The sequence below is a fragment of the Ciona intestinalis genome, unplaced genomic scaffold (assembly GCF_000224145.3).
Source record: "Ciona intestinalis unplaced genomic scaffold, KH HT000146.2, whole genome shotgun sequence".
NCBI classification, from domain to species: Eukaryota; Metazoa; Chordata; class Ascidiacea; order Phlebobranchia; family Cionidae; genus Ciona; species Ciona intestinalis.
Genome location: NW_004190468.2, coordinates 9,474 through 26,562, shown reverse-complemented (window position 1 = coordinate 26,562; position 17,089 = coordinate 9,474). Strand labels below are relative to the sequence as shown.

The 17,089-nt window shown below is 33.2% G+C and overlaps 5 protein-coding genes across 6 annotated transcripts in view; 2 read left to right on the top strand and 3 right to left on the bottom strand.

Moving 5' to 3' along the window:
- Nucleotides 1-540: 540 nt before the first annotated feature.
- On the bottom strand, nt 541-2,641 carry LOC100177065. Its single transcript, XM_002130860.2, has 5 exons — nt 2,122-2,641; nt 1,995-2,061; nt 1,601-1,713; nt 1,440-1,517; nt 541-1,067 (listed from the first exon to the last, which is right to left on the bottom strand). Exons 1-5 carry the CDS (start codon nt 2,149-2,151, stop codon nt 963-965), a joined length of 393 nt encoding a protein of 130 aa, XP_002130896.1. The 5' UTR covers nt 2,152-2,641; the 3' UTR covers nt 541-962.
- A 615-nt stretch (nt 2,642-3,256) lies between these two features.
- tektinB1 (tektin B1) lies at nt 3,257-6,130 on the top strand. Its single transcript, NM_001032473.1, is given in 9 exon segments — nt 3,257-3,507; nt 3,694-3,821; nt 4,086-4,232; nt 4,405-4,475; nt 4,560-4,703; nt 4,791-5,013; nt 5,150-5,293; nt 5,678-5,757; nt 5,847-6,130. Coding segments are annotated over 9 exon segments (1,308 nt in total). The 5' UTR covers nt 3,257-3,365; the 3' UTR covers nt 6,076-6,130.
- A 2,441-nt stretch (nt 6,131-8,571) lies between these two features.
- On the top strand, nt 8,572-10,295 carry LOC100184902 (geminin). The gene is made up of 6 exons (XM_002130958.5): nt 8,572-8,785; nt 8,853-8,977; nt 9,123-9,240; nt 9,429-9,560; nt 9,697-9,883; nt 10,022-10,295. The coding sequence occupies exons 1-6, from the start codon at nt 8,711-8,713 to the stop codon at nt 10,156-10,158; spliced, it is 774 nt and encodes a 257-aa protein (XP_002130994.1). The 5' UTR covers nt 8,572-8,710; the 3' UTR covers nt 10,159-10,295.
- Nucleotides 10,296-10,903: 608 nt separating this feature from the next.
- Nucleotides 10,904-12,378, bottom strand: LOC100182534 (vacuolar protein sorting-associated protein 28 homolog). Its single transcript, XM_002131060.5, has 4 exons — nt 12,180-12,378; nt 11,904-12,111; nt 11,415-11,560; nt 10,904-11,263 (listed from the first exon to the last, which is right to left on the bottom strand). Exons 1-4 carry the CDS (start codon nt 12,335-12,337, stop codon nt 11,149-11,151), a joined length of 627 nt encoding a protein of 208 aa, XP_002131096.1. The 5' UTR covers nt 12,338-12,378; the 3' UTR covers nt 10,904-11,148.
- Nucleotides 12,379-12,784: 406 nt separating this feature from the next.
- The window catches only part of LOC100180188 (serine protease HTRA4-like), a 7,435-nt gene continuing 3,130 nt past the window's right edge, over nt 12,785-17,089 (bottom strand). For both annotated transcript variants that reach the window (XM_018816136.2, XM_009863467.3), the window contains exons 3-8: nt 15,723-15,834; nt 15,260-15,355; nt 14,108-14,317; nt 13,743-13,881; nt 13,454-13,568; nt 12,785-13,397 (exon numbers count right to left, since the gene is read on the bottom strand). In XM_018816136.2, the coding sequence (XP_018671681.1) occupies nt 13,172-13,397; nt 13,454-13,568; nt 13,743-13,881; nt 14,108-14,317; nt 15,260-15,355; nt 15,723-15,834 (898 nt within the window). In that variant the 3' untranslated portion in view covers nt 12,785-13,171. The remainder of the gene's footprint in view (nt 13,398-13,453; nt 13,569-13,742; nt 13,882-14,107; nt 14,318-15,259; nt 15,356-15,722; nt 15,835-17,089) is intronic.

Below are 17,089 nucleotides of genomic sequence, written 5' to 3'. Positions count from 1 at the left end.
CTTTATGAAATATATTTTACGTGGCCCCATTTGATGATAGACAAAAAAACAAATGTTTTCTCACGGCCCAACAAAGTACGCGATAAAGGCGTTTTGGTGATGAGATGCTGATTTTGAATGCTCGTTAAATTAAATTAATACTGCCGCAATTTTGTACATATGCAAATTTGAACTATCAGTGTACGGTAGTTTATTGAATGGGCAGAAATAATTCATACAGTTTGATTTCGTCTCATTAAATTCAGTTTTGCAATAAAAACCAGCGATAAGGAAAATGTGCTGGGGTATTAAATTGGTAATGCATTCAGCACAAAAATACCGTGCTAAAATATTATATGTTAAGTTAACATCACCAATAAATAAGCATAGCTCGTTAATTTTAACGGGTTAACTACAAGCGGCAAAAACACTATTAACATGTAAAATCTTTTATTTATTTGGACCATCTTGCCCCCACTTGACTGATATCTATGTTCCTAGTTTCTGCACACTCGTATGGAATCGAACTCCTTGGGTTGGTTTAATTAGAAAATCTGTTACTTGATTGTTTGTCACTTGTAAAACTTTGTTAAAACATGAATATCGTAACTTTTTTGCTGGTTGAGGGTAAACCATTAAATACAACCACACAAAATTTAGACAATGTAGTGCAATGTGCTTGAGGTTGAACATTTTTCTGCAATAAATCACAAAGTTCTAAATAATTAACTGCAAGAATGTATTACAAAATAGAACAAAATTCACAGTTTACATTGAAACACTTGAACATAAATAAAAACAGAAAAATTAAGGTAAGCAAAAACAAATAAAAACATCTAAAATTAAAACAGCAACCTATATGTGGTGTATTAAAGTTATACTTTTAACTGTAAAGTCGAAGTATTGTGCTATGTAAAAAAATAACACCATAAAATATCTACAGCAGGCAGTGCTGGACAGGAGGCGAAACAATTTTGCATAGTTTAATGGTTCAAATCATCAAACAGTGAAGCAACTGCATTTTTGAAGTTAGACAGCTCACATTCTAAATTGACAACACGTACAAGTACTTCATTTAGATATTGCATCTGAAATTGTAAAAACATCCCTGTTAGTTATTTACACTGTTGTATTTAATAAAAATGGCAAATTGGTAAATACAGTCTAATTATTGTTTAGGGTTTTACTTATAAACAACATGGGTAGTAGAAAGTAGTTACCGGCAATTCACAAGCAATTTTTAATAGACTAGAAAATTTTAGATTTCTTTAAACTGGATCAAGGTGGCTGTACACAGTATCCAGAATTCGTTCGTTTTGTCTGTTTTGTCCGGATTGCGCTGCAACATGCGGAACTCGGTAATGGGTTTGCATACGACTTCGCCAGCAAAACTGCATGCCGGATACTGTGTACAGCCATCTTTAGTACACTGAAAAAAGACAGATAGAAACCATTCAAACCTTGACTTCAATCTCTTTATTTGTATGTTCATGTTGATGAATCAAGCGTTTCTCTATTTGGTGGCACGTCAAGTCAAGCTGAAAAACAAAGTACAAAACACTAATCACAATTTTATATGTTATTGATTTATGAATACTAAAATATTGTGAATTAAAAATACCAGATTTTGCATTCGATTCCGATATTCTTCAAGCATATGTCTATCTGCTTCTCGCTTCTCTTCAAGATCTTGCATCACTGGTTGTATTAAGTTCATCACTACCTCACTTGTTTCTATTGAGGAAAGATGAATATGTATTTGAAATTTATAAAAAGCACAATTAATAACACAAGAACGCTTCGCTATAACGATAGGGCAAGAATATTACAATTTTGTTAAGAATGGGATCGGATAACCGTATAATCACAAAGTTCGTTAGTTGCACTACAGTAAATAAAGTTTGCCACCATTAGCATCAGATCAACAAAGCTACTACGTGGCCCACTGAAAATTGATAAAAATTATAATTTAAGTTTTTAAACAATGCTATTTCTAAGTAGCTGATTTTTCTTACCAGCACATGAATTATAACTAGCAGGTGTATCACCCCCAGCATGATGACGTGTAAAGTCAGGAGCTACCTGCAAACATATCAGAATTATTATATATTCCTATTTAGAATTATTGTAAAAACAACATACATCAGTCTGCGTGTTTCCTTGAATTTCCATCTTTAGTTTGAACAAAGTCTAACTATCGTAAATAAAACACCTGACCTGCTGTTTGATGGGATGATAATAAAATAATTAATATGAAGAATGTTAAATTATTATTTGAATATAAGTGGCGCAGCAACTAATATTTCCAATGACAAAAAGTAAAAAACATAGACTGAGAAATATGATGCATTAGATGCTTAATAATCAGGTTAACACTTCCCGTGCTCTCGTGGCATTAAACAACTTAACGAATTGAATTAATTTTAAAATGAAGTAGTTTTATAATCTTTGCAAGAGCTACCAGAATGATATATTAGACCATTTAACAAAGTCAACTTCCCATCTGTAAATTATTTTTTTTACCTCTATTAAAGGGGCGTACCAACGAAAAATCAAAATTGTTGTATTGATAGATATGCTCAAATATGACTTAAAGTTACCACCCAAGTTTTAAAATACAAAACAGCTTTTTAAAAAAATGAGTTTTAAAACAGCAAACTCGCCCGCCAGAGTAAAAAAAATGCCGTGGCGCAATGCATGGGATTTCCCATGAGAAACAAAAACACTCAACTTTGATCGTTTCTAGTTTTCAAACTATTAAAGAAAGTTTAAATTATATTTCTGATTTGGTATAATGAATGCGTCTTCTTCAAAACTATATAAAAAAAATTGTAAAACATAGACTTTATTATGTTTTAACTTTCGATTGAACATAATATGCTGACTCAGCTTTTTTTTCGTTATTAGTTAATTTTTAGCCCTTTTTCATATTGAAATGTCTATTATGTCTTATTAGTTCCAGAGTCATACGGACTCTGATTAGTACCTACTGTAACAATTTTTTTTATAAAAACGTCAGTTTTTTGTGTTTAACATTAGTTTGAAAATATGCTGAGTCAGCATAATTTGGTATGTACCTAGATTCAATCGAAAAATTAAGCATAATAAAGTATATATTTTTTTTCCTTTTATTTTATATATTCTTGAAGAAGAAGCATTCATTATACCAAATCTATCTCTCCTCTCATTTTAATTGCGCCCCAATCGGAAGTTGCAGCGACGCAAGTGGCCAAATCCGATTGTTGTCATGTGAACACAAACACTCCCTAGCAACCATGGCTTGGTGAATTTGCAACAAAAATCTTTGTTGAGTTCTAAGCTTCTACTAGTAAAGCACATAGTTTATACAGATTTGGTTGCAGTTTGTAAGATTTATAAAATCTAGCATGGCTACTTTGAGTTTAAAACCTGCTCAGAGATTTGCACCAGCAGACTGGTTTGCTTCCAACGATTTTATTTCAACAAACGCCGAACGTCAACGCGAGTCGTCACATCAAATCAGACAAGAAGCCAGGGAGTTAGTGAATGGTATGTCAAATATTGAAATTATTCTAACTTACTTAATATAAAGCAATATGCTGAAATGAGTTTATACGAAAAAAATTGGCTTTCCATTTGTAGTATAATAACTGCCAATGAGTTTATATGTATAAAATTTAGTACTTTAAATAATGTATATCTCTTCAATGTGATACATTTAAAAGTTATTTGTAGTAACTGCCAATCAAACCAAGTGGGATCAACATGACAACAACACTCGACTCGATGACCGAATTGATGACATCACAAAGTGGAAGGAAACTCTTGAACGTTGCTTAGATGAGACAGATGCTGAGATCCATGTATGTATTATGATGTCATAACAGATGATATTTTAAAAATTGTTAAAAAAGGAAATAATGCATTTTATATTATTAAAATGTTTTATTTCCAGTGGTTATAAAAAAAAATACCCTGTGTTATAACCGAGTAAATAATTTATGCCACGAAGAATATAATTAATATAGTTGTTATTTATTGATTTTGTCATAATTATTATTAAATCATACGATTTCCTATAACATTAATTGATTTTTTATTATCTAACCTGCATTTATCTGATACAGGCTTTGAACCGAGCTAAACTAGAAACAGAGCAAGCGCTTGAGGAGAAAGCCCTGCCACTAGATGTTGCTATTGAGTGTTTGACTTTAAGAGAAAGTCGCCAGTCAATAGATATCGTGCGAGATGGTGTGGAAGCTGAACTACACAAGGTGATCTACAATTTACACTTATATATTTCTAGGAAATTTTGTTTTAAAAAGATTTTTTTTAAATATTGTAGATGAGTAATTATTAAGCATTTGTTTTCACTGAAGGTGATTAACCAAAATTGGGCACATTGATATTTTTTATAATGTGTAATAATTACCATTCATGTTACAGGAAGTTGAAGTTATCAACAAAATCAAAGAACATTTACAAAAAAGAATTTCAGAAGCTTTTGAGCAGCTTTGGTAAGTGTCAAGAAAAGTTTATGCATAATAGTATACTGTTTTCTTTTTGTGTACCAATTCCAATATATGAATCCCAATTTTTAGTTTGTTACGTGAGGCACGTCAACAGCTTGCGAATGATCAAAAAGATAAGTTTGAAGCTCAAGGAATTGATCAATCTTGCTACCAACTCAACAATAGTTCAGGTGGAATTTCATACAAACCAAACCCAACCCGTGTTTTAAAGGAGTAAGTTGTTTTGTTATTTGCCTCTGGGCCTTTTTAAACTTAAATTATGATGGAAACAAAGAATGGGTTTTTATTATTTAATCACAGAAGCACAACTCCTGAATCATGGCATCAATTCTCCCAATACAACAAGGACAGAGCTGAGGCTGAGATGAGAGCCAGTGTTGCCCTACGCGAGGCAATAGATGCAACTCTAGCTCAAACAAGAAATGAATTGGAAGCACAGCGTTCAGCAACTGAATTCTCATACAGAAAACGCCTGCATGAGCTTGAACGTTCTGAGGGTGAACTTGTGTGGCAACAGAAAAACGTGGGTTTATTACTACTTTTTATGTATTTTATAACGTCCCAATGTACACATATCAATAGATAGGCTATAATACACTGGAATTGTAGTTGTGGAAACAATTTTTATGAATATACGAATATAAGATTTATATAAATAGACAAAAGAAGAAATAGCAGAAGTAGAAGCTGATATTCGCAACCTGGAGCAAGCCATTCGCGATAAAGCTGCTCCATTAAAGGTTGCTCACACTAGACTTGAGACAAGAACCTACCGACCTAACGTGGAACTTTGCAGAGATAAAGTAAGTTTTCCATTTGTACAAGTTTTGTATAAATTTTCTGAAAAATCAGTATCGTAGTTGGGCATACCAAGGTCACACAGTATTCAAGGGATGCTTGTTTTGTACATCGTGCCAGTACTTCTTAGAGTGGCTTTTAAATGAAATATGATACGACCAGAGCGTTTAAATACCTGTAGCAGAATACAACAATGTAGATCACTTATTCCTACAAGGCTGACAATAGTGTAGTTTGGTAACCAGATCGTAGAAACATTGATTAAACGCCATCACGCTGGTTGTGTGTTTAACTGCCACCAACTCATCAAACACATTTATTTAAAACCGCCAGTGACTTTGAGTAAACTTTAGTTTTTTAATCGTTATAATCCTTTTTTTTCCAAATAGCCTCAATATGGCTTGACTGAGGAGGTTCACCAGATTGAAGGAAGCATCGCAAATTTGAAGGAGAAACTTGCACAAGCTCAGTAAGTATATGCGTTCCATTGCAACACTGTCACTTGCCTCCTTACTCGTACTTATCACAACTTAACGCTGTTTGTTTTGAATTTTTCAGCCACGCTCGTAACGGACTGTACAAGAACCTCTACCGCATCGAGCAAGATCTTGCGTGCAAGCGTAATTCCTTGAAACTTGACCGCCAGTGTGTCGACGTTCGTCGTAAATTGGTCGTTCCTGCTGAAAAGTATGTGGCCCAGCGACCAAACGATAGTTTCCTCCGCACACAAGGCAGAGAATCTACACCACTCAACCCAATTAAGACCAGCCAGCTTGACATTGCCTAAAACAACTCTTTGTGATAATGCGCTAATTAGCAATGATTACATAACGTTGTGTGAATGTTTGTAATAATTCTGGTTTAACTTGTGTGTTTGAAGACATATGAAATCTCAATAGCGCTTGTAATCATCGTCAACTGTTAACAATAGGGCAAAATTTTTTTGCGTTTTAATTTGTTTACATATAACCATTTAAAAGTAATGAGACACTTACATTTACCTGCGAATGGCTGCCGATTCGCTGGCACTGATAACAAGTATAGAGATTATTATTTCCGGTTCTTTATTTATCCCACTGCTGTATGCGTGTTTTAGATAATGCGGCCGTTTAATTCACTCCACGAAATTACCGCCATGTACATTTTTTGCTTTAAATTAAATCGTCTTGTTGCAGAAAAGTTACGTAAACTTTTATCACAGCAGGTACTCGTCTGTAATTGCGCCATGAAGTGTAGTTCGTTTAGCTCGCGTGTTACCAGTTTTTCTTGTACTAAAATATGACTGGGCGAAAGGGCTTCGATCTTTAAGCCATGTACCACTTTCTGTTACGCCTGTGTCGTGATATATTTGTTCCGACCGTTGAATATGTACCGGTCGCTATTGCGCATGCGTAGTAGGTCGGAACAAATATAATAATTCAAATTTAATACGACCCTCATTTAAAAACGTTCCATACACGACGTTTACACTACAGAACGAAACTTCAGTTTTCGATTTAAAGTCAGTGACTCAGTGGAACTGAGTTAAGTAGATGTTATTTGTAGCCTATAGAATAAGCAAGTACTATTAGCAAATTTATTCAATATTTGTTTAAGAAGCATATTTTACTTAATTTACTAACAGTTTTTTCAAACAGCAAAACACCAAGACTTAAATGCTAAAAAAAGTTACTGCACATGCGGAATAGCGACCGGTATAAATATATATCATATTCCCCACCGGCTTATTCTCCCCCCGGCTTATTCTCCCCCCGGCTTATTCTCCCCCCGGCTTATTCTCCCCCCGGCTTATTCCCCCGGATATTCCCCTCCCCCGTGAGTACTCCTTTAGGGCTTTTTTCTACTGTTTACTCTAAAACATGTTTACTCCAAAATATTAGTTTACTCTAAAATATTTGTTTACTTCAAAACATTTGTTTACTCCAGAATATTTGGGAATAGTGACGAGAGACGGAGGAAATAGGCACAGGGGGAAATAGCCGGGGGGATATAGCCTAGAACCCTGATCTATATAGCCACTAACGTGCGTAAAAAGTGTCGATATTAACCAATATGATAAAATTTAAATTTTTCCTTTTTTTATGTATTTACAAATAGTGTACCATGATGAATGAATGAATGAATGAATGAATGAATGAATGAATGAATGAATGAATGAATGAATGAATGAATGAATGAATGAATGAATGAATGAATGAATGAATGAATGAATGAATGAAATTTATTTCGTCTCTTCGGTCACGATAACTAAGAACAAGAGAGTTGATAAAAGCGAAAAGACAGGTAGTAACGGTAAAACAACAGTTGTCAAAACACGCTTATTGATAAAAAAGAAAGAGATATTGTTTTGAATAAAAGGTGTGACCGTTACACCCTAAATACGATACAATGTAAACAATTTGTTAAGAACATTTAATTAAACATATTAAGGTTCTAATTGGAAGAAAAGTGTGCGTAAGGACACAACCCGCACAATGGGGGGAGTCGGCCTTAAAGGAGATTGATCCAAAGATTGGAGCATGATGGAAAAACAAAACCCCCGAAAAGAAATTCCACCAAAGTTAACAGTAAGCAGTTTCATGTGCACACTTATGTAAGATTTAGAACGAGTGCATTACACTAATACACATCACAGTTTAAAGAACTTGGGATAAAAAAATAAAATAAATAAGAATAGTGGGCAGCAAGTTTAATGTCGGGTTAGTTGCGAGTTGTTGCTTGAATCATGACCATCGTTGCTGTAGATCAATCTTTATGAAGCCTGGAGCTCAGGTTAGTAAAGAAAGGTTCTTCCTGGTGTTGGTTAAAAACCTGCAATTTTAAGGTACTTGGGGTAGTAAATCTGTTAAAGGGATAGGAAGAATAAGATAAAAAAAGAAAAGGAGTATGTAAATAAAATTTTATAAGAGAATTGCATAATTAGAGAAGAGATACATCAACATACTCGAATCAATGAAAAATTAAAATATGTACAGAACTGAGTGACATGCAGATTGAAGTGTGCTATATATTAATGATCACATAACCTAAATATCGCAGATGACAACATACGCGTATTAAAATGTAAAATATCCAAATCTAAAATGCCGTTGAAGTTTATATGAAGCTGCATAAATAATTACAAACGGTTAACTTTATATGTTTTCTCAATGGGCTTCTTTCGACATATCCCGAAATTGTTTTGCAGGTAAGTAATAATAGGGGAGAAGAAAACTGTTTACAAGAGGTCAAAGGTGAAGTAAATACGCGGGTGTTACGAAATGTTGGCGGTTGTCACTATTCTTAGCTTTTCAATGTTTGTTTTTGTCTTTTTGACCGTGAAATGTAAAACGGTACATCGTTATTCTTTATATATTACGTTGTTTTAGATATACCAGTATACGGCAGTTATAATAGTAATTTGCATATTTTTTAACTACTAAATGGCCACGAAAAATATTCTTCAAAATATAAATGCACAATGGAAGGAGAATGACAACAGATCACCAAGTAGAAAGGTTGGTTAAAATAATTCAGACGCTTAAAGGTAATGGTTGTTAAATAATCTACATTTGTTTTATTTAGCGACGGTTAGATGACGTCACTGAAGAATCACAATTACCTTCCACGACCAAACGACGTCATCTTCAAACAAATACAAACGTTGTAAATTCCACAGGATTGAAACAAGGCCTGACAAATGTGAAAAAGTATGAAAATATTACTTTATTTATTTACAATAAGTTAATGTAACTAACTATGACAAAGCCACTTTCTTGGTTCATCTCTGCGAACTGTTCAGTCTTGTTTCATCACCATTTAAATATCTGATGCCTTACTAATTTATTTTAACAGTTCAATAAATCCAAAGAACAAATCAATAAAAAATTTCTTTTCTGATATTCCACGTGTGTCATGTACTAAATCTGAAAAGATTCAAATTTTTAAAGAAGCTAAGAAAACTCCAAAAAAGGTTTGTACTTCCTATTTTAGCCTTTTTAAACAGTAACTTTTAAAATTTTGTTAAATTTATTGGTTGAAATGTTACGAAATATTGGAGAAGTAGGCAATAATTGCCAGATTGTAAAGTTGTATTTTTTTTGATTTGTAAAAATCCAACTATTTTAACCTGAAATACATTATTTGATAATATTTTTGTAGAATGCAACCACTCAGACAAGGAGTGAAGCTGAAGAATTGGTCTGCAGTGATCAACCCAGTGAAAAATATTGGGAACTCTTAGCCGAGGAGCGAAGGAAAGGGTTGCATGAAGCACTAGAAGAAAATAAAGAGGTTTGGTGTTCAGTTGATTGAATGTAACATAATCTAAAATGATAACTATTGAATATTATAATCACCATAAGATGAAATCTGAAATGTATATTTATTTTTTTTTAGTTTTTAATGTCCACTGAATTTTTCTTTACAGTTGGCGGATGAAATTGTAAAAAAAGATGAAATTATTGAAGAAATGAAATCTGAGATCGAGCGATTAGAAGAGACTGCCTCCCATGCTCAGTATCTAGCATCAGTCATTGAACAAATTGGTAAAGGTTGTTTGGATGAAACAGGATCAGAAGATGACTTGTCCCAAGCAGATGCCGCATCAGAACAGGGTTTGTCCCAACTTCCAAGTTGCTTTAAAAACTCATAGTTAAATAAATGAATGTTAACATAGTTTTTGTATTGTTTTGTGCAAGAGCTAGGTTTTTATTTTATGTTGTAAGCTTATTGCTTATATAAAATATGTGCAGAAGAAACAACTAAAGACCTCTCTTCTCTGAATCAACCTCAACCAATTGATGAAGAAAAAGGCAATGGTGCACCTGATGCAGTACAATCAAGTGACCATGACAGTGATAAGGAAAACAAACCAGAAGATGCAGAATAAATCACTTTATTTCAGATTCCTAACTTTTATCTCAGATTTACATTGATTTTTTTTTATCTGATTACTGCCACGTGTTGAACTCATGTAGTGTGTTTTGTGATCTTATTATTAATAAACTGTGAAGACTTTTTTCACAATTTTGATCAATCAGAGATTGTATCCCGCTGGGCTAATTATCCAATAAGAGTACATGGTTCTCAGAGGACGTTTAGACGCAGTACAATAGTAATAAAAGAAAATCGAGAAAAGTTGTTGTACCCATCCAACCAACAATATTATGCGCACCGATCTTAATTCTATTCACTGAAAGAGGAGAGCATCAGGTTATGTTTACCAAGTATTGATTGCAAACGTAGTAATACTTTATTACATGATCGGATTAGTAAAGGGCAAACGCCAAACCTGTTTTTTAATCCACATGCGGGCTATATAACCAAGGGGACAATCACTATTAAAAAGCAAATAATCTTTGTGTGAATTGATGTTAGATCCTTATTAAGTGCCAGGTCAAACAATCCCAATGATAAAGTGGTGAGTCCTTACTATTTCGTAATAAACAGACAAGCATAGCTGAGGAAAACATCGTAAATATAAAGCAGTGCTATTTCTGGAAAATACTTCGGCTGATTATTACCGACTGTTGCACAGTTTAACAGGTAAATTACATTTATTTTAAACGCAACTGTAAGAAAGGCAGTGCCAAGTTTGTGTTGCTGATTCCTACCGAAAAAAGTATGCGCTGCACGTTTTTAATTATGTATATGACGTTATAGTTAACGCCCACTCCACAATATCCCATATTTTTATAAAATCAGCGCGCATGAACACCATGTATATACGTGACATTTATTGCACGAATAATGAAATCAAAAATCTATTGTTTTATGTTAATATAAAGTGAATAAAGCGAACTTTGTACAATACAAATATCACATATATATCAAGAAATAGTGATGGTAAGAAGTAATATAAAATTAATAGTTAATAAGGTCATGCAAGGAATCTGTTGAAAGCATTGTATGCAGAGTCCATGTCAAACAGCATTTGTCGGGCTTGTGGATCTGTGAGATCATCTGATGCTGCCATTCCCGCAAATGTGGTAAGCCTGCGATCGAAAATATGATTAAATAATTTAAAAGTAAAATAATTTTCTTAAACATGAGAGAAATTTATAGTGCATAGCAATAAAAGTAATTGCATAAATTTTGCTGTTGGACATTAAAAATTTCATAGTATCAAACTCATTGCACATTCACCATGCTTGAACTTTCGTTCTTCCTTCAAAATTCATTGGAAGAGTCGTCATCCTACTCATACTCTCTGATAAATCTTTAAGATCAGGATGTAGTTCATCCATTGCACGGATGTCAAGTCGCAACTTATCCATGACTGTGATGAACAACTGTAGGAAGAGAAGTAATATACACTTTAAATAATGCTTACTGTTAAACTATGTGTGTTTTTAAACTGTAAACCCTATACTGAAAAAATATTACAAACACTCCCATCAGTACTTGTTTTAACTTAAACACAGTTGCACAAAGTTCAATATTGTCACTAATGGGTTGTCTAACACAATATATATAACAAAATATCGTTAACAAAGTATCATACATGGAAACTCGGTGAGCTAGCACCACTGCACCAGGTGTATGAAACAGAACACTCATGTTATAACAACTGCCGTTTTCCGGCCACACAAGGATAAAAAAGTTACATTGATTCGAACATGAATAAAGACAAACCGAAACAATATCAGCAACACATTTGCTTGTGTTGCCTCCATCATCAGGGATGGTAATTGGTCGATCCTCCCTTATCCTTTCCAATGCTGCATGACAATCCTCAAGTTTGTATCTCTTCACAAACTCATCCAGCGTTGAGACTTCAGTTTTCACCTGGCGGAAAGCGACTTTGTATTGCTCAAGCATTTTGGAACAGGCTCCTGTGTAGCTGCAAGAACAAGTTTAAAAAAATATAGAAATGTTCGGCTTTAGTTAGGTGTTTATTTACACACTTACTCTTTTGCTGTAATAGAATCTTTGATGTATGCTTTTTCCAAAGCTTGTAAAGTTTTTATAATTGAATAAAGTTCAGCCAAGTTGTCATACTTTTCTCTTTCTCGAGCATTGCTGTATAACTTTACTTCCTGGTAGAGTTCTGGTCGTACAGTTGACATATTTAGTTTTATTTCTAACTATATTATCTGAAATTTTTAATTAATTAGAAAAGGGGTAATAAATGTTTAAGTAAATGCATTTTAAAAGGGGAAGAACGGAACTATAACAGCACTTCAGAAAAGACAGAATATCCGAAAAAAAAAAAAGTTTTTCACAACCTTGCTAAGAGTACAAATCAAATTTCCTAAAGTTTGAAGAGAATTACAAAAAAAACGCAACATGAATTGCCAATTTAACTAACAGCACGAATTTAAAAATTCACAACGTCTGTTAAAAAAGTTTTACTAAAATGATAGTAAAACTTTTTTTAAATGGCTTTTAGAACAGATTAAACTACATACTTGCGGAGTAAAAGACAAGTTTTTTGTTGAATCATGTCGGGATATAACCCCTATACCAGAGTAACAAGCGAGGCAGGTTGGCTGATGCTGTGACAGTCATAACTATTTTTGTGACGTAACAAAGACAATTATTACAGAAATCAATAAAACAATTTTAGACGATTTTTAAAAGTAATATGTTCATCTGTGAACGTATGCAATCAGTAATTTTGAAATCCTTTCAGGGCCATTTATTTTGCTCCTGCGGGCTGCAGTTTGGGAACCCCCGGTATAAAGTAAAAAATTCTTAAATACAAAATAGTGTGAAGCTTCATTGTTAAATAGGTGTTGTATTTAATTCTTGGTTTAGAGGCCACAGTGAAATGCTTATACTAAATAATAATAATTATAGGCTCTACTTCGCAAAATGTTTAATTTATCGAATGCAGAATAAATTTAGCAGTTATTGAATAATGTTTATATGATGCCAAGTAATGTTTTTACCACAGAAAGCTATTTAGAGAAGCTCTCTTTCACATTACTATCCAAATATGACTGATCATTTTCAATTGATTCATCACCAAGAAATTCAGAATGTAACCGCAAAGAAACCGTTTCACTTTCTTCTAGTTTTGAAAATTCAAAAAAAGAGGGATTCCTTATCTCTAACATTGTGTATGGGGTAGAGATTTTCTGATCATTAATTTGATCAAGCTTATAACCAACTCTCACGCCTTTTCTGCAGAAAAAGAGAACTTTTGAAAATAAATTAAACACGGAAGATGGAATATATACATATCTGCTCCACAGCCAGGTTCAACTTTCACAACTTCTAAATTGTCATTAGTTTTAACCCCAACAGAAGAAAGTTGTCTTTTTGCAGTTGTGGAACTAAAATAAGTTGAGTTTTCTGTGTAATGCAGAATAAATTTAAACATAAAAATTTACACGTTGTATATCGATTTTTCTATTGTTTAACTTGGTTTCTACTTAAAAATATTTTACAAAGTTACAACACTTTTCATGTCAAGAAACATAACTTTTTTATTTAAGGCTAAATATTACGTTAGCCACAATTAATTACCGTAAAATATGTCTTGCTCTAAAAACTTGAGTAACTCAGTGTGTGGGATGGCAAAACCAAATGAACATTGAAACACGCATGAAACAACTCCAACAACTTTACCATAATGGTTGACCAATGGACCTCCAGAACTACCTTCCTGGAACACACACAAAAAGATTATTTTCAAAAGAAAATCACCTAATATTCTCCAAACCTGTTTTTAGCAAGTTTGTAAGCTTAATGAGATGTTACTGTAATGCCGTTCATATTTAAACACTACATAGACATTTTTAGCACATTTTTAAAGATACAAAATTAAACATCTGATAGAAAAGTCACTTGTCAAAGTTGATTTTATTACTAGTTATATTTAGATTAGTTACCCAGGTGGAACCTGCGTATTGAATATAGGTGTTCCGTGATGCATTTCTGTGATTGGGTTCCACATACTTTCCTGTCTGCTTTGCATTCATCACAGTTACACAACTAATAGAGTTGGGAAACTTCCCAGGGGCACCAATTGCAAATAGCCAGTCAAGATATTCCACTTCATAATTCTTATCAGCTATGGCAAGATCGGTCTTATTAAGGTTCTGTGTATATTTGATTAGTGGTGATTATTGATGCTTACATTACACGCAGAGAATCAGAATACTTATGATTTGTATGTATGATTGTCAATGAGTTTTTTTGATTATTGTGGGCACACTTTTCAATGTAAAGTTTTAGTTAAACGCAATAAAAAGATATTATTAAAGTAAATAATAAAGGGGAAAAACCTATGACACTCCTATTATAAGTTCCAACATGAACAATAGTGTTACTAAGTCACTGAAGCACTGCACCAAATTTAATTCAATTTTGTTTAGAAAATCTGAAAGACACCTTAATTTAAACAAAAATAAACTGAATTCAGCAACATAATGAAAATGAAAACTCAACACTCGCAAGTTTGTACACTCGTACAACTCTTGAACACTTGCACATTATTAAATAATGTTGCAGAGATTTGATAAACAATAAATTAAGATGCTTTTTGCCCCTGCACATTAGACAAATAAATGTAGTTTTTAACTGTTTAGGACAAAACCATTTTTTAAGGGGGAAGATGGGAAAGGCAATAGGTTTTTATTATTACTAAACTGATCAATGTTTTTTAGCTATAAATGGCCGCAATATTTCAAGTCCAGGGACACACGATGTCTGTGTTCTGCATACAACACAGGCAGCAAGTTTTTGATTTTTGACGGAAACTTTTACTTAGTGAATCTTTTATCCAATGCACACCATAGTCTGCTCACATTTCACAATACTCAAAAAACATCATTTTTTCTCAAATAATGCATACCTATGCCTGTGATTTTAAATAATAAAGAAACAATCGCTTTTTCTCTCTACGTAGTGCAAGTCTCTGCTCGCACATCAGACAGAAACACTATGGATTAATTTTTAAATGTAAACATCTGCTCATGATATGTATAGGGCAGCATTGTTATGACGTTGAATGGTTAAAAACATTTGTGTTTGTTACTCACTTTATAATCACCAATAATTCTAAGAACAGCAAAATCTCTTTCATATCCCTTATCACATCGTGTGGTTTTGCATATACATCCATCCCATAAATGAATCTTTAAATATAAAGAAATACATATTACTTCCTAGAACATTGGTACTCGTGCTGTTTGGGATCAGTGGGCATTGATAAAGTTAAAATTTTCAGAAAACCACAGGAATTTCTATCAAAACTTCACATTACCACCAGCAGGAATTACAATATTAGTTAAACTTACATTTATACATTTATAGAATAAATGTAATTTATTTATTTACACGTTGGAGCAACAGCAGTTGTTAAAACATGGGTGTTATGTTTCACATTTGTGTTCAGTTATGTACTTTTGATGAAAATTATTTTTTTAAGGTATGGTTAACAATTCAGACAACCCATATTGGACCACTGGGTTACAGCAGTTCAATTGAATTTTATCAACTCACATCAAATATATTTCCTCCACCTTGAAGAACATGGCTATTTGTAATGATAAGTAAATGACAAGTATGGTTAAAAAAAAATCCTGATCCTAAAAAATTGGCTGAATTTTCCTCTCTGAAAAATATATTACTGTAATTGTACCATAACCTAAACATAAAATAGGTAAAGTATAAGGTCCAATAAGGAGATACTTGGTAATATATAAAGCCTGGTCCATTAAAAATTCTAAATTAAAAAACATGAAAAAGGGGAAAAATTACATGATCCTTACATTTTGCACTGAAGCACGAGAATTTTTTTAGTTTCATTAAATTGTGTGCCAGTGCTTAAAGGGGCATACCAACGAAAAATCAAAGTTTGTGTATTGATAGATATGCTTAAATGTGAAGTTATCATCAAAGTTTCAAAATACAAAACTGCTTTTGAAAAAAATGAGTTTCAAAGGCGTAAATTCAACCGCTGGAGTAAAAAAATGGCTGTGACACAATGCATTGGATTTCCTATAAAAAATTTTTTTTATCCAACTTGATCCTTTCTAGTTTCTAAAATACTGAAGAAAATTCAAATTTTATTTCTGATTGGGTATAATGAATGCTTCTTCTTTAAAAATATATAAAAAAAAATGTATAACATAGTTATGCAAACACGAGGTATGCAGTAACATTTTCAACATGTCAGCAACATCTAAAAATTACTTAATAAGATAATAAAAACTTCAGTTTATCATGTGAAGGTGCAAGACAGGTGTAGCAAACCTTTTTACCCAAGATCTACTTTTCAACTAACCATTCTCACGCGCATAGGCGCCGATTTTTTTAAATTGCAAAAGAGGCCACGTTTATGATAACGTCATTCGTTTTGCAGAAATTAGGAAAATATACGCGAGTTTTTATCACTCGCGCCAAAACACGATTAAGCTATACTTTCCATGGCAGCAGTAACAATAACGGCGTCTATTAAAGTTTGCCAAAACTGCTGCCTATTGTTAATGCGGGTATGAAACTGGCAAAATCAGGCAGTCAAACTCGTTGACTGTTCTTGAAGGACGTTGTTCGTACAATACGCATACGAACAATAATGATACCTAGAAAAACATCTATGCTGTTGTTATTACATAGGTTTTAACTTTTGATAGATCTAGTGTTTGTGGGGTTTTTAAAGCATTAAAACTGTTTGCGGATCGTTTTTAAGCGATTCGCAATATAGGCTTTGCCTGTTAACTGTTACTTTCGATGTCGTATTAATTTTACGGGCAGCTAAAGTTTGTTCCAAAATATGTAGCAAGCACCTACGTCTGCAGATGGCTGTTAAAGTAGTTATTTGAATCCATGGACATCCGCCACGCAAAAAATTAAACCGTTAAGTTAAA

Bases quoted from the DNA above. Each gene is read 5' to 3' on its own strand.
- LOC100177065 (XM_002130860.2), bottom strand. From the start codon at position 2,151: ATGGAAATTCAAGGAAACACGCAGACTGAT. The intron at 1,714-1,994 runs GTAAGAAAAATC...TTTCCTCAATAG, and splicing joins TAGTTATAATTCATGTGCTG to AAACAAGTGAGGTAGTGATG. The intron at 1,068-1,439 runs GTTTGAATGGTT...TTACAATTTCAG, and splicing joins ATAAAGAGATTGAAGTCAAG to ATGCAATATCTAAATGAAGT.
- LOC100184902 (XM_002130958.5), top strand. From the start codon at position 8,711: ATGGCCACGAAAAATATTCTTCAAAATATAAATGCACAATGGAAGGAG. The intron at 8,978-9,122 runs GTATGAAAATAT...TTATTTTAACAG, and splicing joins GGCCTGACAAATGTGAAAAA to TTCAATAAATCCAAAGAACA. The intron at 9,561-9,696 runs GTTTGGTGTTCA...TTTTCTTTACAG, and splicing joins CACTAGAAGAAAATAAAGAG to TTGGCGGATGAAATTGTAAA.
- LOC100182534 (XM_002131060.5), bottom strand. From the start codon at position 12,337: ATGTCAACTGTACGACCAGAACTCTACCAGGAAGTAAAGTTATACAGC. The intron at 12,112-12,179 runs GTAAGTGTGTAA...TTGTTCTTGCAG, and splicing joins GATTCTATTACAGCAAAAGA to CTACACAGGAGCCTGTTCCA. The intron at 11,561-11,903 runs GTTTGTCTTTAT...CTCTTCCTACAG, and splicing joins GTGTTGCTGATATTGTTTCG to TTGTTCATCACAGTCATGGA.